At 45.2% G+C, this 18,697-nt stretch overlaps 1 protein-coding gene across 4 annotated transcripts; it reads left to right on the top strand.

Annotated features, from left to right (window-relative positions):
* Positions 1-1,806: 1,806 nt before the first annotated feature.
* On the top strand, positions 1,807-16,743 carry THNSL2 (threonine synthase like 2). 4 transcript variants are annotated; one of them, XM_090269929.1, is made up of 9 exons: positions 1,807-1,922; positions 4,793-5,026; positions 6,468-6,662; positions 7,087-7,239; positions 10,114-10,344; positions 13,120-13,268; positions 13,379-13,504; positions 14,878-15,029; positions 15,427-16,743. In XM_090269929.1, exons 2-9 carry the CDS (start codon positions 4,804-4,806, stop codon positions 15,650-15,652), a joined length of 1,455 nt encoding a protein of 484 aa, XP_090126055.1. In that variant the 5' UTR covers positions 1,807-1,922; positions 4,793-4,803; the 3' UTR covers positions 15,653-16,743. The 4 variants fall into 4 exon arrangements, with proteins under 4 accessions (XP_090126055.1, XP_090126052.1, XP_090126053.1 ...); XM_090269926.1 differs by having other exon boundaries at positions 1,854-2,106; XM_090269927.1 differs by lacking the exon at positions 10,114-10,344 and having other exon boundaries at positions 1,854-2,106.
* Positions 16,744-18,697: the final 1,954 nt, after the last annotated feature.

Raw genomic sequence — 18,697 nt, 5'->3', positions numbered from 1 at the left:
TGCACCCAGTCCCGCAGAAGCCTCCCTTATGAGGGCCTTGCATGGACAGCACTATGAGGACACAGGGCTCTGATTTGAAGATTGCTGGCTTTAAAGTCACAGACAGCTAAGCACTCTGATCCATGAAGGCAAAGAGCAAAATAAATAGCTAAAAGCAGTTTTTAATCTTATAAAAACTAGATATTGATCCATGTAGGAGTGTCAGAGAACTATACATTCCCACTGCTCTTTCTTGGGACTCATAATTCTGTTTTCCTTGTGGGCCATGCAGTTTTTATTTTCTGTAGCTGCATCTTCTGAGAGTACTGCGCAGGGATTCCCAGTGAACTGAAGCTCTTGTTCCCTGAGCCTTTTGCTCCTATCCTTTCTCAGGGAGTTAGAGTACGATTCACAGAAGAGCTTCTGGCCTCTTCTCCTGCTCATAGAATCGTGAAGACCTGCAGGTCTCTGTGAGTCTGTCAAGGGGCCTGGGGGGACAGCTCTGTGGAAGGTACCCTTGTCCTTGCAATTCATTTTGAGACTCCACCCTGGATGTTTATGAGCACTGTAAAAAAACACTGCTGTTTTGGATGGGAGCCTCAGTTTCCCTGGCCTTTGAGTGATTAAGTACACCTGATGCCGGGGTGGACACTCTTTGAGAGTCTCTAGTTGGCCTATATCCCTTTCTGGGAATGGAATGGACCACCTGGGCTTCTGTGTATCTTCCATGACTACAATCCATTAGCTGAGCAGTGACCAGTCATACTCTCTCTGGAATCTGAGGACTACCCAACCTGGAGTCATTCAATGGTAAGTGCATGGGCTTGTGTCACTATGTCAAATGGACACTAAGTGTGGGCCAAAGTTTGGAGAGCAGGTAACTTGAGTGAGCAGAGAAAGTAATATACAGGAAGAAAGGAAAAGAGACAAAGGGCAGCCATCCATGCCCACACTCCCATAAGGCCCAGCTGGGCCTGCTATAGTGAAAAGGCCTAGCCCAGAGGCAAAACTAAACCTTAGACAGCATCTGTCCTGTCTAGCTTCTCAAACTTTGCTACTTAAGTGGGTCAGGATCCAGGAGCATGAATGTGAATCCAGGGGTACCTGGGCATATCTTGAAGATATTTTTTAGGTATCTTGCCTATTTTTCTTTAAAATAAATTGGGGAACCCTGGCTAGTTTGGCTCAGTTGGTTGGAGTGTCGTCCCATAAACTGGAAGGTTGCGAGTTCAATTTCCAGTCAGGGCACATGTCTAGGTTGTGGGTTCGATCCTTGGTGGGGCACATACAAGAGGCAACCAATCCATGCTTCTCTCCTCTCTCTCTCTCTCCCCCCCTCCCTTTCTCCTTTCTCTAAAATCCTCAGGTGAAAATAAAATAAAATAAAATAAAATAAAATGAGCCAATTTACCGTAGAACAAATATATGCTTAATGAAGACTGTTTTCCTACAAAGAATTTTTAAGCTAAAAGGGTGTCGTGTGTCCCCTGGGTTCTGAACGCCTGACTCACTAGCCCCACTGTCAGAAACAAGGAGTTCGTCAGGTGGCTGATCTTGCAGTTGAGAGGATGAACCGAAAGACAAGGATCTTTTTTCTTTCCACCTTCCCTTCAGTTTTCTAATGTGAAAAAATGAGATTATATAGTGCTTCAAAGGCTGTAATGAAGATTGAGACTGAATAAAGCACGTAGCAAGTGCCTTATAGGCATGCGAAGTGAGGAATAAATGGTTGTACTCTCAATTATCATTGCCCTTAGCTCCCTCCTCCTCTCCCCGCCCCCCCTTTCCTCCGCCCTCAGCTCGCTCCTCCGCCCCTGCCCCCCTTCTTGTCCTTCAGCCGGAAGCCTGTGCCCTGCACTCTTCGGGAACTGGGCCGCCCCGCGACCTCCACACCGTGGGCCGGGAACCGCTCGCAGTCCTGGCCGACGGTACTCTGCCTGCAGGTCCGGGCCACCACCGTTCCGGGCGCGATCGGGGGTCCCCGCTAGCGGCAGAGACCACACCGCCCTACTCCAGCCAGCCGGCACCCCAGCGGCCTAGTTCTCCTACGCTTGGGTGCCCTCCTTGCCTTCCTCCTTGTGTTCCTCCTTGCGGATTGCGCATCGTCCTAGGAAAGTCGGTTTATCGGTATTTCTAATCTCTTGAACTTCTTTCAACCCTGATTTCAGCAGAACTGTGTCGGCTCCTGCCCCATTCTGTAACTAACCTTTGATTCAGGCACTGCAACTTTTTGGGACCTAGGAGGGTTGAGGCCTTGCTATGCTTTGCCCCCAGGGCAGGGTTTCTGCGGTGTTTTCTGAGGCTGGGAGTGTAGCCCTATCCTGAACACCTGTTCAGAACCCTCCTGGCTCAGGGCCTGGCTAGACAGAGGACGAGTGAACAGTGACCCTAAAGAGGCAGATGCATGTGTGGGTCCTGCAGGGCCCTCCACCCCAAGGGACACAGCCTATGATCTGCCCACAGTGGTCAACGGTTTTGCTGCTGGGATCTAAGTCTCCACCCTGCCCCACCCCCTCACAGAAAAATCTCTCCACCTCTCAGAGGAGCCCTTCCTCAAAAGGTTCCCATAGAACAGGCAGTCTCCTGCTTCCCGTGTTACTCATCAGCTTACTGGTCAGTGTTTCTGACTCATCTCCACTCTAGAATAGGATGCGGAAAGAACCACAAGGGTAAATTATAAAATCTTATATTTCAGAGGTCACTTAGTCTAGTCCCCATCAGATTGTGTGCTTGGAGTCTCCATACAACAGTCCAACAAAATTTCTTCATTTTCTTCCTCAACTTCATCACCTTCTGTGGCAGCTACTTCTACTTCTGGGCTTCTGTGTTTGGTTTATCTTACATTGAACCCAATGATGTGTATTCTCTATAGCTTTGCCCTACTGGCCCCAGAGTGCTGGCCCCTGGGGTCACTGGACAGAGCAAGAGTAGTCTTTCCCAGGCAAAGGTCATCACCTGCGTGCTCATCAGTCCATTTCTTGACACTGACGTGTGCAGAGCCTGTTGTCAGGCTCTCTCCTTTGTTCCTGGGTGTTTGTCCGCATTCTTCAAAAAATGCAGAGCCCGGTGGCCCAGGTGTGATGTAGTCCAAGCGATCCAGGGAAAGGCCTTTCACAGATCCTTTCTGTCTGTCCTTATAACCCTTCCTGCCCCTGCCCCTGGCCTGTGACAGCTGCTTTGGCAGTTCAATTGCCTCCTTTCCTTTAGTCTCGTCCTATGAAGTGTCCAGGAAGGATCTCCTTGTTACCCCAGGGCCTTGAGCAGTTGGCATTGACTGAACTTGCCTCAGAATTACAGAAATTCTTTCCCTTATCAAAGGTGTTGCTGGACCCCAGTCTCCCTACCCTGGTTCTGTTTTGTGACATACTGTGCTTGCTTTGCTTCCCTGCTGCAGTTGACTTTTGGGGTTACCCCAATTTCATTTCTTTGACATGCATCCCTGTACTATATGTCCCAGTTTGCCTGAGACAGTTCGGACTTAGACCTCGGCATAATTATTAATAGTACCCACTTTCACTTTCAGAATATTCATTATTTGGATAATTGTACTTGTCTCTCTCTAAGCTGGATTCATTTGTATTTGAAGGCAGGGGGTGGCACCTGGCAGCCCTTGTAGGACTGGCACAGGGCCCAGAGACATCATCCACAGTCTAGAAAACTAGAGTCCTTCAGGTGGCTAGCTCATACCTTTTCTTATAGATGGGAAGCTTCTCATGATTTTGCCCACAGGGTTCCATTCTGCTCTGGCCCTGGCATAGAAATGAGTCCAGGCTGGTCCTGAGAGCTATTGTATACCTGGTCAAATTCATCCCCAGAGGTGCTATGGGGCTTTAAAATCAGGGTCCCTGAATTTATAGTTATGACCCAGAGAAAGATATCCAGAACTCAAGCCCAGCTTCTTGATGTGTTCCTGGTTCCTGGAAGTTCAGCTACTGTGGCAATGTGACCCAAATTAGCCCTGAAGATCCCTGGGTCAGCCTCCAGTCTGCCCCAAGCAGAGGCCTCTGGGTACACACAGGCCAGTCATCATAGCTAACGTATATTGAGGGGAGCATCTCAGCACTTCTAATTTCTCTTCTAGGATTAGGCTGAGATAGGGCACTGGTTTTCAACTAAGATGACTCACTGTTCTAATTTGCCTGGTACTAATGAGTTACCTGGAACATAAGACTGGGAAGACTGGGATGAGCTAGTCACCCTATTCTTAACCCTGGCTGCCCATTAGCCTCAAAGCAGGAGCCTCTCATTTAGAGATTCTAAATTAATTGACCCAGGTAGAGTCCAAGGTAGAAATATTTTTTTTAAGCTCCCAGTTTGATTCTAATGAACTTCCAGAGTTGAGAACCACTAGGTTATAGGCCACATGGCTAAATATCCATTGGAATTGGTGATTTTTCAGCAGAAGTGGCACAAACTTCTCTAAAGGGTATGTGACCAAGAGTGGTGACCTTCTCCTTATCCAAAGGATTATCAAAATGACAGTTACTTTCATTTCATTATCATCTTTCCCCACCCAAGGCCTTCCTTGCCAGTGAGGACCAAGCTGTCTTTCCTGGCATACTCTGGTACCCCCTCTCCCAAGGTGGGAAGTCAGTGGGATTGCCTCATTTTGACCAGATGGTTCATGACTTGCCTAGTCCCAAATGAAGCTGGAGTGAGACTTGAGGCAGGAGGGCTCCAGTATTCTGGTCTGGGACACTCACCGCAATGAGTGGTGATCCAAGAGCTAGCTGAGTGAGCTGTGTATACTTCAGCTTTGCCCATGGGGTGCTAGAGAAAGAGACCAGGTATCTCTGGACTGTCCACTCTGCAGGCTCCAGGATCATGCGGTACATCAGCACCAGGGGGATGGCCCCATGCGTTGACTTTGAGGGGGCCCTGTTTTCTGGCTATGCACCTGATGGGGGCCTCTACATGCCTGAGAAGCTCCCCCAACTGAGCAGGGAGACCCTGTGTCAGTGGAGTGCACTCTCCTACCCTGGCCTGGTGATGGAGCTGTGCGCCCTCTTCATTGGTCCTGAGCTCATTCTCAGAGATGACTTAAATGGTGAGCACCCATCCCAATGCCACTTTCCTACCCCTGCCAGCGCAGCCCCCACGAAGCTGAAAATCTGTCACTTCCTTCCTAGGAGATCTTTGGTCACATTTCTTAAAATTTAGTGTTTTTTTTTTCAAATGCTAGAATTCCAGAACTGGAAATATCCCAAAAGAGTTAATCTATTCCACCTCCTCCCACCAGCCAAAATGATCTGCAGAGAAATTTTATTTATTTATTTATTTATTTAAATCTTTGCCCAAGGATATATTTATTGATTTTAGAGCGAGAGAGAGACAGAGAGAGAGAGACAGAGAGACAGAGAGATAGACATTGATGTGAGAGAGAAACATTGGTTGCCCCCCATACATACCCCAACTTGGGATTGAACCTGCAACCTAGGCATGTGCTCTGACTGGGAATCAAACCTGCAACCCTTTGGTGTAAAGGATGCCGCTCCAACCAACTGAGCCACCTGGCCAGGGCTGTTTTAGTTTATTCTTAAAGCACCTTTCAAGACTAGTAGCTTACATGTTGGGATTTTTCCTTCCTGCATATAAGGTACACAGACTCTCAGATTGCTATTTTATTTTTTTGATTGGTGATTCCAGAAGGGATTTTGAGTGTCCTGGACCTGCTAGTCTCAAACTAACATGTGCACATGGATTCTCCTCAGAGATCTCATTAAAATGCAGACTCTGGTTGAGCAGGTCTGGAGTGAGTCTGAGAAACTTGCATTCCTAGCAAGTGTCCAGCTGAGCCAGTGCTGCTGTTCTAAGGACTCGATATTTGATATCCATAATGTAATGGTGAGAGTTTGGGGCTGGGAGGGGAAGAGGACCATTCAAAATGTGGTCTGATGACCAGCACTGATGGCATTACCCGGACACTCATTAGCATTCTCAGATTCCCTCAGACCTACTGAACCACAGTCTGCATTTTAAGACCCAGGGGTTTAGTTTGCCAATTAAAGTTTGAGCAGTGTTGTTCTAGACTGCCCCGCCTCGGGTAGGGTTGTATGCAAACCCTCCAAAGGTTCCGGCATCATAGGTGTGAGATGCAACGAACAAACAATATTCTGTCTTACGAAGAAAAATTAGAAGAGATGAGACATTGATTTGTTTGTCACATAACTTTAATTGGATCCTTTATTGGAATGTATGCTCACAAGAAATCTAAATGATAAAGATGTTTATAAAATAAAAAAGTGAAAGTCTTAGTACCATTTCTGCTTTCTCAGGGAATCACAATGAAGACTCTATCAACAGTTGGTGTATGTCTTTCCAGACTTTCTATAAAATTATACAATTATATTCATGTAGGTATTTAGGATAAAAATTTCTGCTCTTTCTATCCTGTAAAAGAGATAAAAACTTCAATTTCGAAAGTGTGAAGAGACTGACAGAGAACGGGAGGGGAGACAAATAACGCCTTTCACCTGCTGTGCCCACAGATCTGATCCACCAAGCCTTCAGCAGATTCCGCCACAGAGAAGTGGTCCATTTGTCCAGGCTGAGGAATGGGCTGAATGTGTTGGAGCTGTGGCATGGGGTCACATATGCATTTAAGGACCTGTCCCTGTGCTGCACAGCACAGCTCCTGCAATACTTCCTGGAGAAGAGGAAGAAGCACGTCACAGTGGTTGTAGGTGGGTATCATAGGAGCGAGCACTGGAACCCCTGAGTGCCCCAACTTTCCTGTGTTCACCCACAGCAGATTCTCTGCTGATGTCTCTCAGGGAATGTGATCCTGGTTCTTCTAGAGCAGGGTTCTTAACCTTTTCTCGTGCCACGGTCCCCTTTGACAGTCTGGTGGAGGCTACAGAATCTTCTCAAAATTTTAAAAAATATATAAAATATATAAAACCATGTGGTACCAAATTCACAGATGCCATGAATTCTATCCATGGGTCTCTTGGTGGTTCATGGACCCATTTTAAGTACTAGGTTCCTACCCTCCAAATATTTCATACTAGATATTGCCTGATTTGGCAACAGTACTTTTAGGGACCATTTTTTGCCTTTTATATCTCCCTGGTTCTAAAGGGGTGGTTCTGTTTTCTTCCCATCCAGGGACTTCTGGGGACACAGGGAGTGCTGCCATTGAGAGTGTTCAAGGTACAAAGAATGTGGACATCATTGTTCTCCTGCCCAAGGGTCACTGTACAAAGATCCAGGAGCTCCAGATGACCACAGTGCTGAAGGAGAACGTCCATGTGTTCGCAGGTGAGTACTGGGACAGAGGCTCCAGGGACAGCGTGGCCTGTTAGAGAAGATGGGCTGGGACAAAACAGGTTATTGACTAGCTGACTGTCCCTCCTCATCCTCTTCCTCCTTTCCTCTCTTTCTTAAACAGCCATATTTTCAGATTGATAATATGCCTTGGCTTAGCTTTGGGCAGGTTCTTGGCTACACAGTCCTATAAACTTTTAGAGGTGACAGATGCATAAACCAATAATGACAGTACAAACTAGGAAGCGCAAGTTTAGAAGCATGCCCCAAAGAACACCACTCCCATTCAGTTCAACCTGCCAGTGTCATGTATATGTGCAGTAACCCAGATCCATACCCTGAGCTAAGTGACCTGAGTTTTTTTTCCCCCCAGGGCATTGAAGTTTAGAGGGCAAGAATGTGTTACAAAATTATTTTAAAAGAATGTGTCATTACAGGTTGACAGCTCATGTCCTTCCTTATAGTATGGAAATAACTAAGCCATGAACTTAATTAGCAGGTCTAAGTATTGAAAGTAAGAAGCTCCTCAGCAGACTCATCACTGGTGACACCTTTCTTGGGCCACATCACGAATCATAGCATTTTGGGAAAGGCAGAAAATCATCTCCTTTAATGTCAGGCCATTTATTCCAAATGAATTTAATCTTTGTGGAGATTTAAGAGTGAAGAAAGAGGGGGTGAGTTTTTGTTTTTATCTCTCCTACAAGACTCCAAGTAGCTCCAAGGTAAGGGTCTAGGTGAGATTTTATACACTGTGGCCTTGAGCAGGCTATCCAGACATCCTGGCTTGGTTTGGTCACATATCTATGAGGACAGCAAATGTGGTAGAAGACATTCTTTCTATAGCTGGCCTGGCCTCCTGCTATAATCTTATAAAGGCCGTTTTTATGTGACACCAAGTTGTTGAGGAGCAAAAATGCAGTGAAAACAAACCTTACCTATGAGAATAACATGAATATCCTTTGTCTGTTTGTTGAAGATCAAGGAAAAAGTCATCTGTGCTTTTTCTTTAGCAAGCTCATACACATTCATGATTTAGCTAATGTAGGTGTTGTAAAACCTTATATATTAGTCTTGTTAATTGCCTGTGTTTGACTGCATTTTCCTGCAGTCATTGCAAGGTTTTCATGCACAAGATTCAAGATTCAAGTTCCTGAGGGTCACTGTTATACCCCAAGCTCCAAAATTGTTAGTTGTAGAACTAGGACCATCTTTTCCTAGAATAGAAGCAATGAATGGTAGCTTTTTGTACCTCTGTCCTGCCACCTACACCCCCTCACTTTGTACAGATATTGAAAGACTTTTACCTGAGGGTGTGCATGAAAGCTGCATTCCTGACCATGAGTTGGAAAATGGTGTCCATTTGCAGAATAATGGCAGAAAAGCGCATGGTGATGAGTGCAGTTTGTCAGAAATGTGTTACTGCTGAGACCAAAGGGCATTTCTGTTTTGTACATGTTCTGAGCTTTAAGAAAATAAAGCAGCAGAATTTAAATTAGTTTTTTGGTTCTAGACATCACTGTCCAAGTTCTTCCTTTCCTTTCTAGAATTTTCTGATTTGGTTTCCAGGAGGATGTGTGTTAGTTCAGGAACAGTGAATATGTATTTTCTCTTAGGCTGGTTAGCTCAGGGAGTAGGGGTGGGTCACCTGGATTGTTATGTGTTAGATACTGTTTTATAAGTCATTAATTTCTATTATTACATGTGTGGTTCTTCTTAAGCACAGAATAATCAGCACATGCTAGTTATATATTATTTGGGATGGTTTTGGCTGGAAGTAACAGAAAATCCAACCAGCTTAACTGAGAATACTTTCCAGGTTATATAACTGAAAGTCCAGAGGTGGAGTGGTCTGCTGATTGGTTGATTCAATGACTCAGCAGTACCTTCAGGAACCTAGGTTCTTTGCATTCCCTGTTCTGCTTTCCCCAATCCTGCAGCCCATTCTTCTTGTGGCCTTCGATGGTTACTTGAGATAACCAAGTCTCTCTCCTCCTGTGGTTTTCTTTTAAAAGCAGTGACTTTTTCTGAAACCACAGCAAACATTCCCTTTGGCATGGTTCTAGAGTCATCCCTCAGACTGCATTGCTGTTGCACAGTGGTGGAGGTAGAATGGATAATAATCTCAATGTGTACTGTGGCACTTCTCCCAATAAATCTTACCAGGCTGTCCTTCAAGTTAGGAGCTAAGGGAGAAATAAATCCAGATTTCAGATACGAGATCAATATTGGCTTAATTGCTGATTGAGCTGGGTTAGAGGATGCAGCTTGGACTAGTAGCCGATTCACTCACAAATTTACCCAATTCATCTGTTAATTAAACTATGTGTATAGTAGCTCAGGGGGGAGATATTCTTCCTGTGCTAGCTTACCCATCACGTTGGAGCAGAGAACAGAACCTCCACCCTTGTGATCTAAATGAGGGAAGAATGGTAGAGCACATAGAACAGTGACTCTTCCTCCTGTAACTCCTGATAGAGGACCGTGGAGTAAAGGATCAGCCTCTTGTTATCCCACTACCTGACAAACCATTTTTTCTTCTTCTCAGAGAGTCAGGGTGGTAGGCATGGAGTAGCGATAGAAACTCTTTTCCCAGTATCCCAGAAGGTTGGCACTTTATATCTTATTTTATATAATGGTAAAAATATCAGAAACATGACCGCAAGAATATGAGACATGGTTTCTATCCTTGAAGAGTTTAATTTTGAGTGTAGAAAGCCAGGCCAAGATACATCAGGGAAAGAAACGAAGGCCGAGCCAAAATCCGTGCTGGATAGGCTTGGCCTGGAGGGCCATGTTGTGGGAAGTGCTGACTGCCTGGGGAGCTTTGTGCACCCAATAGCTGCCCTCTTCTCTCTCTCCTGACAGTGGAGGGAAACAGCGATGAACTTGATGAGCCAATCAAGGCTGTATTTGCAGATGTGGCTTTTGTCAAGAAGCACAATCTGATGAGCCTGAATTCAATCAACTGGTCCCGGGTCCTCATGCAAATTGCTCACTACTTCTTCGCTTACTTCCGGTGTATGCCATCCCTAGATATGCACCCTCTGCCCCCTGTGGAGGTGGTTGTGCCAACAGGGGCTGCTGGTAACCTTGCAGGTAAGGAGACCCCTGAGCAGAAATGGGATTTCCAGAAAAACATCTGTGGCCCTAGTTCTTTCAGCTGCCCCTTGCCTGCAACTGTGAGGAGAAAGATTGAGTTGTAGCTCTGAATGTGTTGGGAAACTATACAGAAGAAGCTCCCAAAAAACTTCCCCCTAATACTTTGGGGGGGACATCTGGCCTCTTGCTGCAGGGTGAGACATCCTCTGGCCAGCTGACCTGATGCCCTAGCTTGGCAGAGTGTGGAGAGATGAGGTCAAGGTTCAGCCACTGTGCTTGGCTGGCAGTGCCCTCTTCCAGAAATATGGACGTCACTCCTAACCTCAACCAGCTGCCTGTGATGAGGGCAGCAGCTCAGCGGGCAGAAACATGTCCGAGGCCTTGGCAGTGGAAGAAGCTATGGATGTCAGGCCTTGTCCCGTTCCAGCCTCCACCAGCAGAATAGGCCCTCAGGTGTAAAAGCGGCAGTGGGTCACTTATCATAGCTCTCGGGACCACTTCGAGGTGCAGATAAGATTATTTTGTTTGTGTATGACCTTTGTACAGCTGCATGATATTACAATCATTTTCTATAATAATTAACATTTATTAAGCACTACCTATACAGCAGGCATTGCTCTAAGTGCTTTTCTGTATTAACTCATTTAATTCTCACATGTCCTATGAGAAGGACAATACTATTATTTCCATTTTAGAATGAGGAAACTGAGGCACAGGGAAGTTAGTTGACCTGCCCCTGTGTCTTAGGTGAAACCATGCAGGCATCTCCGTGGTCAGGAGTCTTCCTGAGTCCTTCCACAGTTAGGCAAAGATGACTCTGCCTTCTTTATCACCCACGGGGTGAAGCCCACCATGCTCTACATTTGCCTCACCCTCAGTGAATGATGCCACCTAGACATGTGCAGCCTGCACGTGTCCCTGTGCCTACCACAGTGCAGAGGGGGTTTCTAACTCTCCTTGCTCCATCAGAAACTAGCTGTTTGACCTTAAGCCCCTTGATCCTCCTGAGCCTCCATTTCTCCTCTTTCAATAAAGCTACCATGACATTTTCATGAGGATCAAATGAAATAAGAATATGAAAGTGCTTTGCAAAATTAAGACTGATATTGGGGTGGTGTGGTTTTCCTAACTTCTCTTAACTACTCACCAGAGATAAAGCATGAAAGTATATGGGGTGGGCAAAAGTAAGTTGACAGTTGTAATACAACTAAATAAGGCAATAATTAATAAATAGTAATGCAAGAATAAATTTTCACAGACTTACAACTGTAAACCTACTTTGCCCACCCTGTCTAATACCTTCCTAAACTCTGTTACTGTTCTGGGCTTCTCCACCTCTCAGGTGAGGAGCTCCTTGTTTGTCCCATAAACACAAGAGCTGTGTTAGGTGGAGCCAGGGGCTGCAGCTTAGTCATACCTGGGTTCATCTCCAGAAGATGCAATCTGAAGGTGCTGTTCTAGGAGGCTGAGTCAGAGGACCAGTGCATGTGTCTGGCCTTAGACCTCATTCAAATCTCCACTCTGCCACTTAGCAGGCTTTGGATGGATCATTTAAACTTCCAAGGACCTCTATTTTCTCTTCTGCAAATGGTAGCAAGCCTGATGGGGCAGGACATGGTGACATTCTCTTCCTCCTCTTCCCTTCTCTGTTTTTGGTAGCAGCTAATTGCTATTTGATTAACCGTACAACTCACCAATTTAAAGTACATAACTCAGTAGTTTTTAGTATATTCAAAGATTTATACAATCATCACCACAATCAACTTTAGAGCATTTTTATCACCCTAAAAAGAAAACCTGTTCTCACTAGCAATCCCCCTGCATCCCCTCATTCCCGCAGCTCTAGGCAACCATTAATCTATTCTGTCTTTATAGATTTGCCTATTCTGCAAATTTTATATAAATGGAATCATACAATATGTGGCCTTTGGTGTCTAGCTTCTTCCACTCAGTATAATGTTTCCAAGATTCATCTGTGTTGTTACATCAGTACTTCATTCCTTTTTATGTCTAATAATATTCCATTGTATGGATAGACCACAATTTGTTTATCCCTTTATCAATTAATAGACATTTGGATTATTTCCATTTTTAGCTATTATGAATAATGCTGCTCTGAACATTTGTGTATAGGTTTTCGTGTGAACCTGTTTTTAATTATCTTGGGTGTATATACCTAAGAGTGAATTTCTGGATCACATGCTAACTCAATGCTTAACTTTTTGAAAAACTGCCAGATTGTTTTCCTAAGTGGCTGCACCATTTTACATTCCCACCAATAGTGTATGAGGAGTCCAATCAATTCACACCCTGACTAAGACATGGTATTATCTGTCTATTTTATTCTAACCATCCTAGTGGGTATGACGTTATATGTCATTGTAGTTGGTTTGTATTTTCTTGATGACTAATGATGTTAAGTAACATTTCATGTATTCATTTGCCATTTGTATATCTTTGGAGAAATATCTATTTAAGTCCATTGCCTATTTTTAAATTGGATTATTTATATTTTTATTGTCAGGTTGTAAGAGTTCTTTATATATTCTGGATAGAAGTCTTTTATCAGATGCATGATTGGCAGATAGTTTTTCCCATTCTGTGGGTTGCTTTTTTATTTTCTTGTTAGTGTCCTTTGCAGCACAAAAGCTTCAAAAACACAGAAGCTTTTAAATTTTCATGAAGTCCAATTTATCTGTTTTGTTTTTTTTCTTTTGTCTGTGCTTTTAATGTCACGCCTAAGAAACCATTGTTCTCCTCTCTCATCTTAAGCCGGGTGCATTGCTCAGAAGATGGGCCTGCCCATCCACCTGGTTGCGGCAGTGAACTGCAATGATATCATCCATAGGACTGTCCAGCAAGGAGACTTCTCTCTGTCTGAGACCATCAAACCAACCTTGGCATCAGCTATGGACATTCAGGTGGGACCTATGGGGAGGCATGGAGTTCTGGTCAGGTGGTGGTTGGGTGGGTTTAAACAAGGGCTGAGATCAGAGTGCCCCCTGGCACCAGCTCCTGCCTTTCTGTGCAGGTGCCCTACAACATGGAGAGGATTTTCTGGCTGCTATCTGACTGCAACAGCCAGGTGACAAGAGCCCTCATGGAGCAGTTTGAAAGGACCCAAAGTGTGAGTCTACCTAAGGAACTGCAAAGCAAGGTCAGTCACCACTCGCACACCATAGAGAAAGAAAGGGTGTAGCTCCAAGACACAACCAGATTTTGGGTTTGAGAATCTGTTCAAGTGATGGAGACACCTGTTTCTTGAGCACCTGATATGAACCTGGAATTTTGCAGTCACTTTATTGAATGAGGAAAGGAAGTAGAGAGTACTGGTTTAGAGTCATATGGGGCTCAACTCCAAGCCAGCTGTGAGACCTTGGACCGGTTTTTTAAACTTGGTGCCTCAATTTCCTCATCTGTAAAATGAGGATAATTAGAATGCCTACCTCAGCCTTGTTGAAGATTTAAGTCAAATAATAACCATGAAGTACTTTGATTACTACCAGGCGATATAGGGCTTGATATATTAACTATTGATATTTTAATTTTTATTATTGTTGATTTCCAGTAATAGCAACAACTGGAAGTCACTTTGTCCATCCACTGTGAGCAGAGACCATTGTCCTGTTAGTTTTTTTTTTTAAGGAGGTGAAATTTTATCTCCTTAGTGGTAGGAATCTAGTTGGGAGGGATTGCTTTCATTTTAATGCCACCTGGTGGTCAGTTATGCAAAAAAAAATTTTTTATATGAAGTTGCGTTTAATTTTGTGGTCATTCAGACTGTGTATATCTCCAGGGACCATGACCTTACTCCCTCACATCAGCTGTAATCATTACACAGTTCTTTACATTGAACTAGAATCTGCTCCTCCAAGCTTGCAAAATGGGTCAGTCTCATTCCCCTACTTAGAGGATCTTTATTTACCCACTAATTCTTCCTGGTTCCTTTAACTGTGTCTAACATGACATAATTTTGAGTGGTCAGTGTCCATCTTAAAGGGTTGTTCCCAAAACTAGATACAGTCTCTGGGCTTAGCTATCCACACAGAGCAGAATGGACTTTCTGTCCTCTGGAGTCTGTGCTGCTTTGATGTAACCTGTTTTACGGTCTGAGAACAGTGAGGGGGTTTCCTAGAGGAGCTGCTGCATGAACTCAATGGGAACTGATAGGAAGGGGTCTCACACTCACAGAAAGAGGACGCACCAATGACAAAGCACTGGGAATGTTTGAATGCTCTTACCCTTCTGTGGTTTTGAGGTTATTGAACCAGACTGTGTATTTGCTGATTCATGAGCCAAATCCTAAGTAGGTTTATTGATCTGAAAGTCAAATGCATTCTTCCCTCAAGTTGAGTGAATCAGCTTGACAACTGGGAGATGTGAGACTTGGCTGAATCTAAGCCATTCAATCTGAACATTTCCCTTGGGTGTCATGTTGGTCTGGCTATGTTATTTAATGGGTTTTACTCACCTTTTTCACTGCTTTCCTCCAAATCTGATTCCCACCCCTCTGGCTCTGGGACTTGTCAGCTTTCATTGGCAGTGACAACTGAGTCAGTGTCAGATGATACCATCATCCAGACCATGGTCCGCTGCTGGAAAGAGAACCAGTACTTGCTATGTCCTCACTCGGCCGTGGCCGTGAGCTACCATTACCTGAAGTTGCACAGGCAGCCACCCAGGTATGGCCATAGGTACCTGGGTCACTGGGAGGAGGTGCCCTTTGGCTTTCAAGCACTCTCTTCTTCCTCAAGAAGGGAGACAGGAATGTGAACAGATGGCTTTAATGAACATAATAGATGCTCTGTGTGCCCCAAGAACCATGGTCCCAGAGAAGGGTTCATGATAGATATCCCACATGAGAGGTAGTGGCTGAGCTGGGCCTCCAACAAGAAGCAATTTGCTCAGCAGTCATTATAGGGATAAGTATAAGGTACCAAACATGTCTCTCTCTTTCTCCTCTGTGCCCCACACTGTCTCTAACCTTCTTCTCCTCCCTCCTCCCCTCCGCCTTTCTGTGCCTGTCCCCTCCATCTGTTGCTTCCCACCCACTTGTCTCTACCTGCTCTGCCCCCACAGCCTTCCCAGGTGTTGTCTGGCCCCAGCCTCTGCAGCCAAGTTCCCAGAAGTTGTCCTGGCTGCTGGGCTGACCCCAGAAACTCCCTCGGAGATCTTAGCCCTGGAGAGAAAGGAGACACGATGTACCCCCATGAAGAAGAGTGATGACTGGATGCTGATGCTTCGGGACACAATTGAAGACATAAGTTGGCAGTGGAGTGATCGCTTCTTGAATGCTCCAGAATAGCCAGACTGGAGTTGGCTTCCTGTAGGCTTCAGACCCCAGGGTGGGGTGGGGGTGCCCTCTGTGCTACCTTGAGAACCTTCACCCTGTTAAGTGTTGATGTAGGAGGTTCCCAGGAGGCTGTGCAGTGGGGTCTGGAGCCAGTGGCTTTGTTGGTTCCGTGGCTGCTCTGTGCTCTCACCTGTGCTGTGGTACCTACTCACCAGGGAGGCTGGGCAGGGGTGTGCATGGTCACTGGAGGGGCACCCCAATCACTGGACAGTGCAGTGGCCATTGCTGCTGCATGGGAGTTTCAGGGCCTGCACATGAAGTGCCTTGGGCACAGTCAACCTTGGTTCCAGGGTTTAGAACCCTAGACCCTAAAACCTTTGTAGGTGGGGGCTTCATACTCCATTTGCACAGGCTTGGGGATCACAATGTCTGAGCCTGTTCATCCAGAGGTCTTGCCTGCTTTGTCAGTTGCTGCCACCCTGTTGAAATGTCAGAATTCCTAGGATACAAGTGCATGAACGCTGTGATGGTGATTCTACATGGCCTGCAGGCCCAGGATGGTGGCTGCTGAGGGGTGATGGTGGTGCCGTGGTGTATGCTACATCCACCAGCTGCTTCAGATTAGCCCAGTGTGAGGGTGCAGCAGAGCAGGCAGGGGGGAACAGGTGGTGGTGGACAGGGTTGAGATGTGGGATCATCAAGTCTAGCCATGTGGGAGTGTGCTCCTCAAGGTGCAAACTGAGTCAGGTTGCCCTGTTGCTCACCTATTGATTCACCAGTGCATGTGTCATACCATCAAGAAGCAGCGATCCTTCTTGAGTGCTAACAAAAGGCCAGTTACCCACATTTCCATCAGAATCACAATGACCCAGAGAAATCAAATTGTTCTTTTCTCTGAAAACATGACTCATGCTCTCCCCTCTCCATGCCTCTGACCTTTCACTTGCTTCTGTGACACTGTCCTTTGATGACATCAAAGACCCATCCCACAGACTGCTTAAGTTTTGTTTCCCGTGTCTTGTTTGCTGTGGAGCTGGCCCTCATCAGCCTAGCTGGAAACAATGATTCCTGTACTTGATTAAACAGACTTTATTTACAAATAATTTTCCACAGTACAGTATGCTTTATTTTCACAAAACCACACTTTATTGCTCCCACTATTATTCCGATCTAGCCCTGCATTGTCCAGTTTGGTAGCCACTAGCCGTTTGTGACTGTTGAGTACTTGAAATGTGAATAGTATAATGAAGGAGCTGAATTTTAAATTTATATAATTTTAATTTACACTTAAATTTTAAAACTATTATTTGATTCAGTTACTGAACAACTTTTTTTTCCCTGAAAACCCTTTTATTTATTTTTATTTTTTATTTTAAATATATTTTATTGATTATACTGTTACAGTTGTCCCAATTTCCCTTCCCTCTGCTCCCCTCCTCCTGGGGGCCCCCCTCCATCCAATTGTCCCCCCCTTTTAGTCCATGTCCATTGGTTGTGCATATAGTTCTTCTCAACCTCTTCCTGTCTATTCCATTCCCTCCTACGATGCTTCTTAATTCCTGTACTATCTCCCTCCCTGTCCCCCTTCCCCCTCCCTGCTGACCTTCCCCCTGTATGTTCCCCATACCTATAGTTCTTTTTCCACTCTCATTGCCTATTTAGTTTGCCTTTGTTTCAATTCCTTAGCTTCTGTTGTTGGTTCTTGTGATGCAATTTTCATTTTAATGTTCATAGTTTTGATACTCCTTTCTCTAAACCAGTCCCTTTAATATCTCATATAATAGTGGTTTGGATCTTTCAGCTTATTTTTTCCTGGAAGCACTTCCTCTGCCCTTCTATTCTGAATGACAATTTCGCTGGATAGAGTATTCGTGGCTGTAGGTTTTGGATTTTCATTACTTTGAATCTTTCTTGCCAGTCCCTTCTTGCCTGCAGGGTCTCCCTTGAGAAGTCAGCTGATAGTCTAATTGGGACCCCTTTGTACATGATTCTCTTTTTCTCTCTTGCTGCTTTTAAGATTCTCTCTTTATCTTTAATTTTTGACATTTTGATTATAATGTGTCTTGGAGTGTTTCTCCATGGGTCCAGTTTTTCTGGAACTCTCTGTGCTTCCTGGACCTGTAAGTCTATTTCCCCAAGTTCGGGAAGTTCTGCTTTATTACTTTTTCACGTAATTTTTCAATGTCTAGTTCTTCTTCTTCGCCCTCTGGCAATCCTATAATCCGTATGTTCGATCTCTTATAGCTTTACCAGAGGTTTCTGATCCTCACCTCACTTTCCTTGCTTTCTGTTTTCTCTTTCCGTACTGGTTGACTGTTTGTTCCTTCCCTGTGTTCCGGTTTGTTGATCTGATCTCTGGATTTTATTTCCTCACCACTTGTTTCGTATGTGTTTTTGTTCTTTTCAGTATGAGTGGCTTTCAATCCTTTCTCGTCTTGTTCCAATCTTTTGTTAATTCTGTAAGCCATCTAATGACTATAGATCTGAATTAAGCCTCTGAAAGGTTTCTTATTTGTTCATCTGTCAAATTCTTCATCTATTGCCTGGTGAGCTACGTCATCAGGGTTTCTATAGTTGTCTGCTTCATTTTGAGGGATTTGTGTTTTGCTTTGCTTCTTGAGCAGGCTATAGGGGGCGGAGGCCGTGTACTCATCACAACCCGGAGACCAGCTGCAATTCGCAACCTTTTTCGCTGCACTCTGGCACTTTGTTGTCACTACGTGGTGACCGGCTGCTATCCACAACCTTTTTCACCGCACTGCGGTGCTTTGTCGTCACTGCGCAGCGACCCGGTGGTGATACGCAACATTTTTCACATCGCTGTGGCGCTTTATGTGGGGGCAGGGGTCCAAAATGGATTACTGCTGTTATTCTCCACTGGGAGACCTGGATCCCTCCTCCCCCCTTCTGGGTCTCACCCTCCGAGGCAATGCGGGTGCTGCCTTTCCCAGCGTTGGGGTCGCGAGCTGCCAGGAGTCGACTGCAGCCGGGATTGCTCTCCCTGCCGCTGTCCCTGGTGTGACCGCAAACAGCACCGCCCGATTTCCGCTCTTCCTA

This window comes from Furipterus horrens, unplaced genomic scaffold (assembly GCF_987537825.1).
Source record: "Furipterus horrens unplaced genomic scaffold, mFurHor1.1.pri manual_scaffold_3, whole genome shotgun sequence".
Lineage (NCBI taxonomy): Eukaryota > Metazoa > Chordata > Mammalia > Chiroptera > Furipteridae > Furipterus > Furipterus horrens.
This window is presented reverse-complemented; position numbering and strand designations above follow the sequence as displayed.

Coding starts and splice junctions, on each gene's coding strand:
- THNSL2 (XM_090269929.1), top strand. CDS start 4,804: ATGCGGTACATCAGCACCAGGGGGATGGCCCCATGCGTTGACTTTGAG. Junction 7,240..10,113: donor GAACGTCCATGTGTTCGCAG/GTGAGTACTGGG, acceptor CTCTCCTGACAG/TGGAGGGAAACAGCGATGAA. Junction 10,345..13,119: donor GGCTGCTGGTAACCTTGCAG/GTAAGGAGACCC, acceptor TCTCATCTTAAG/CCGGGTGCATTGCTCAGAAG.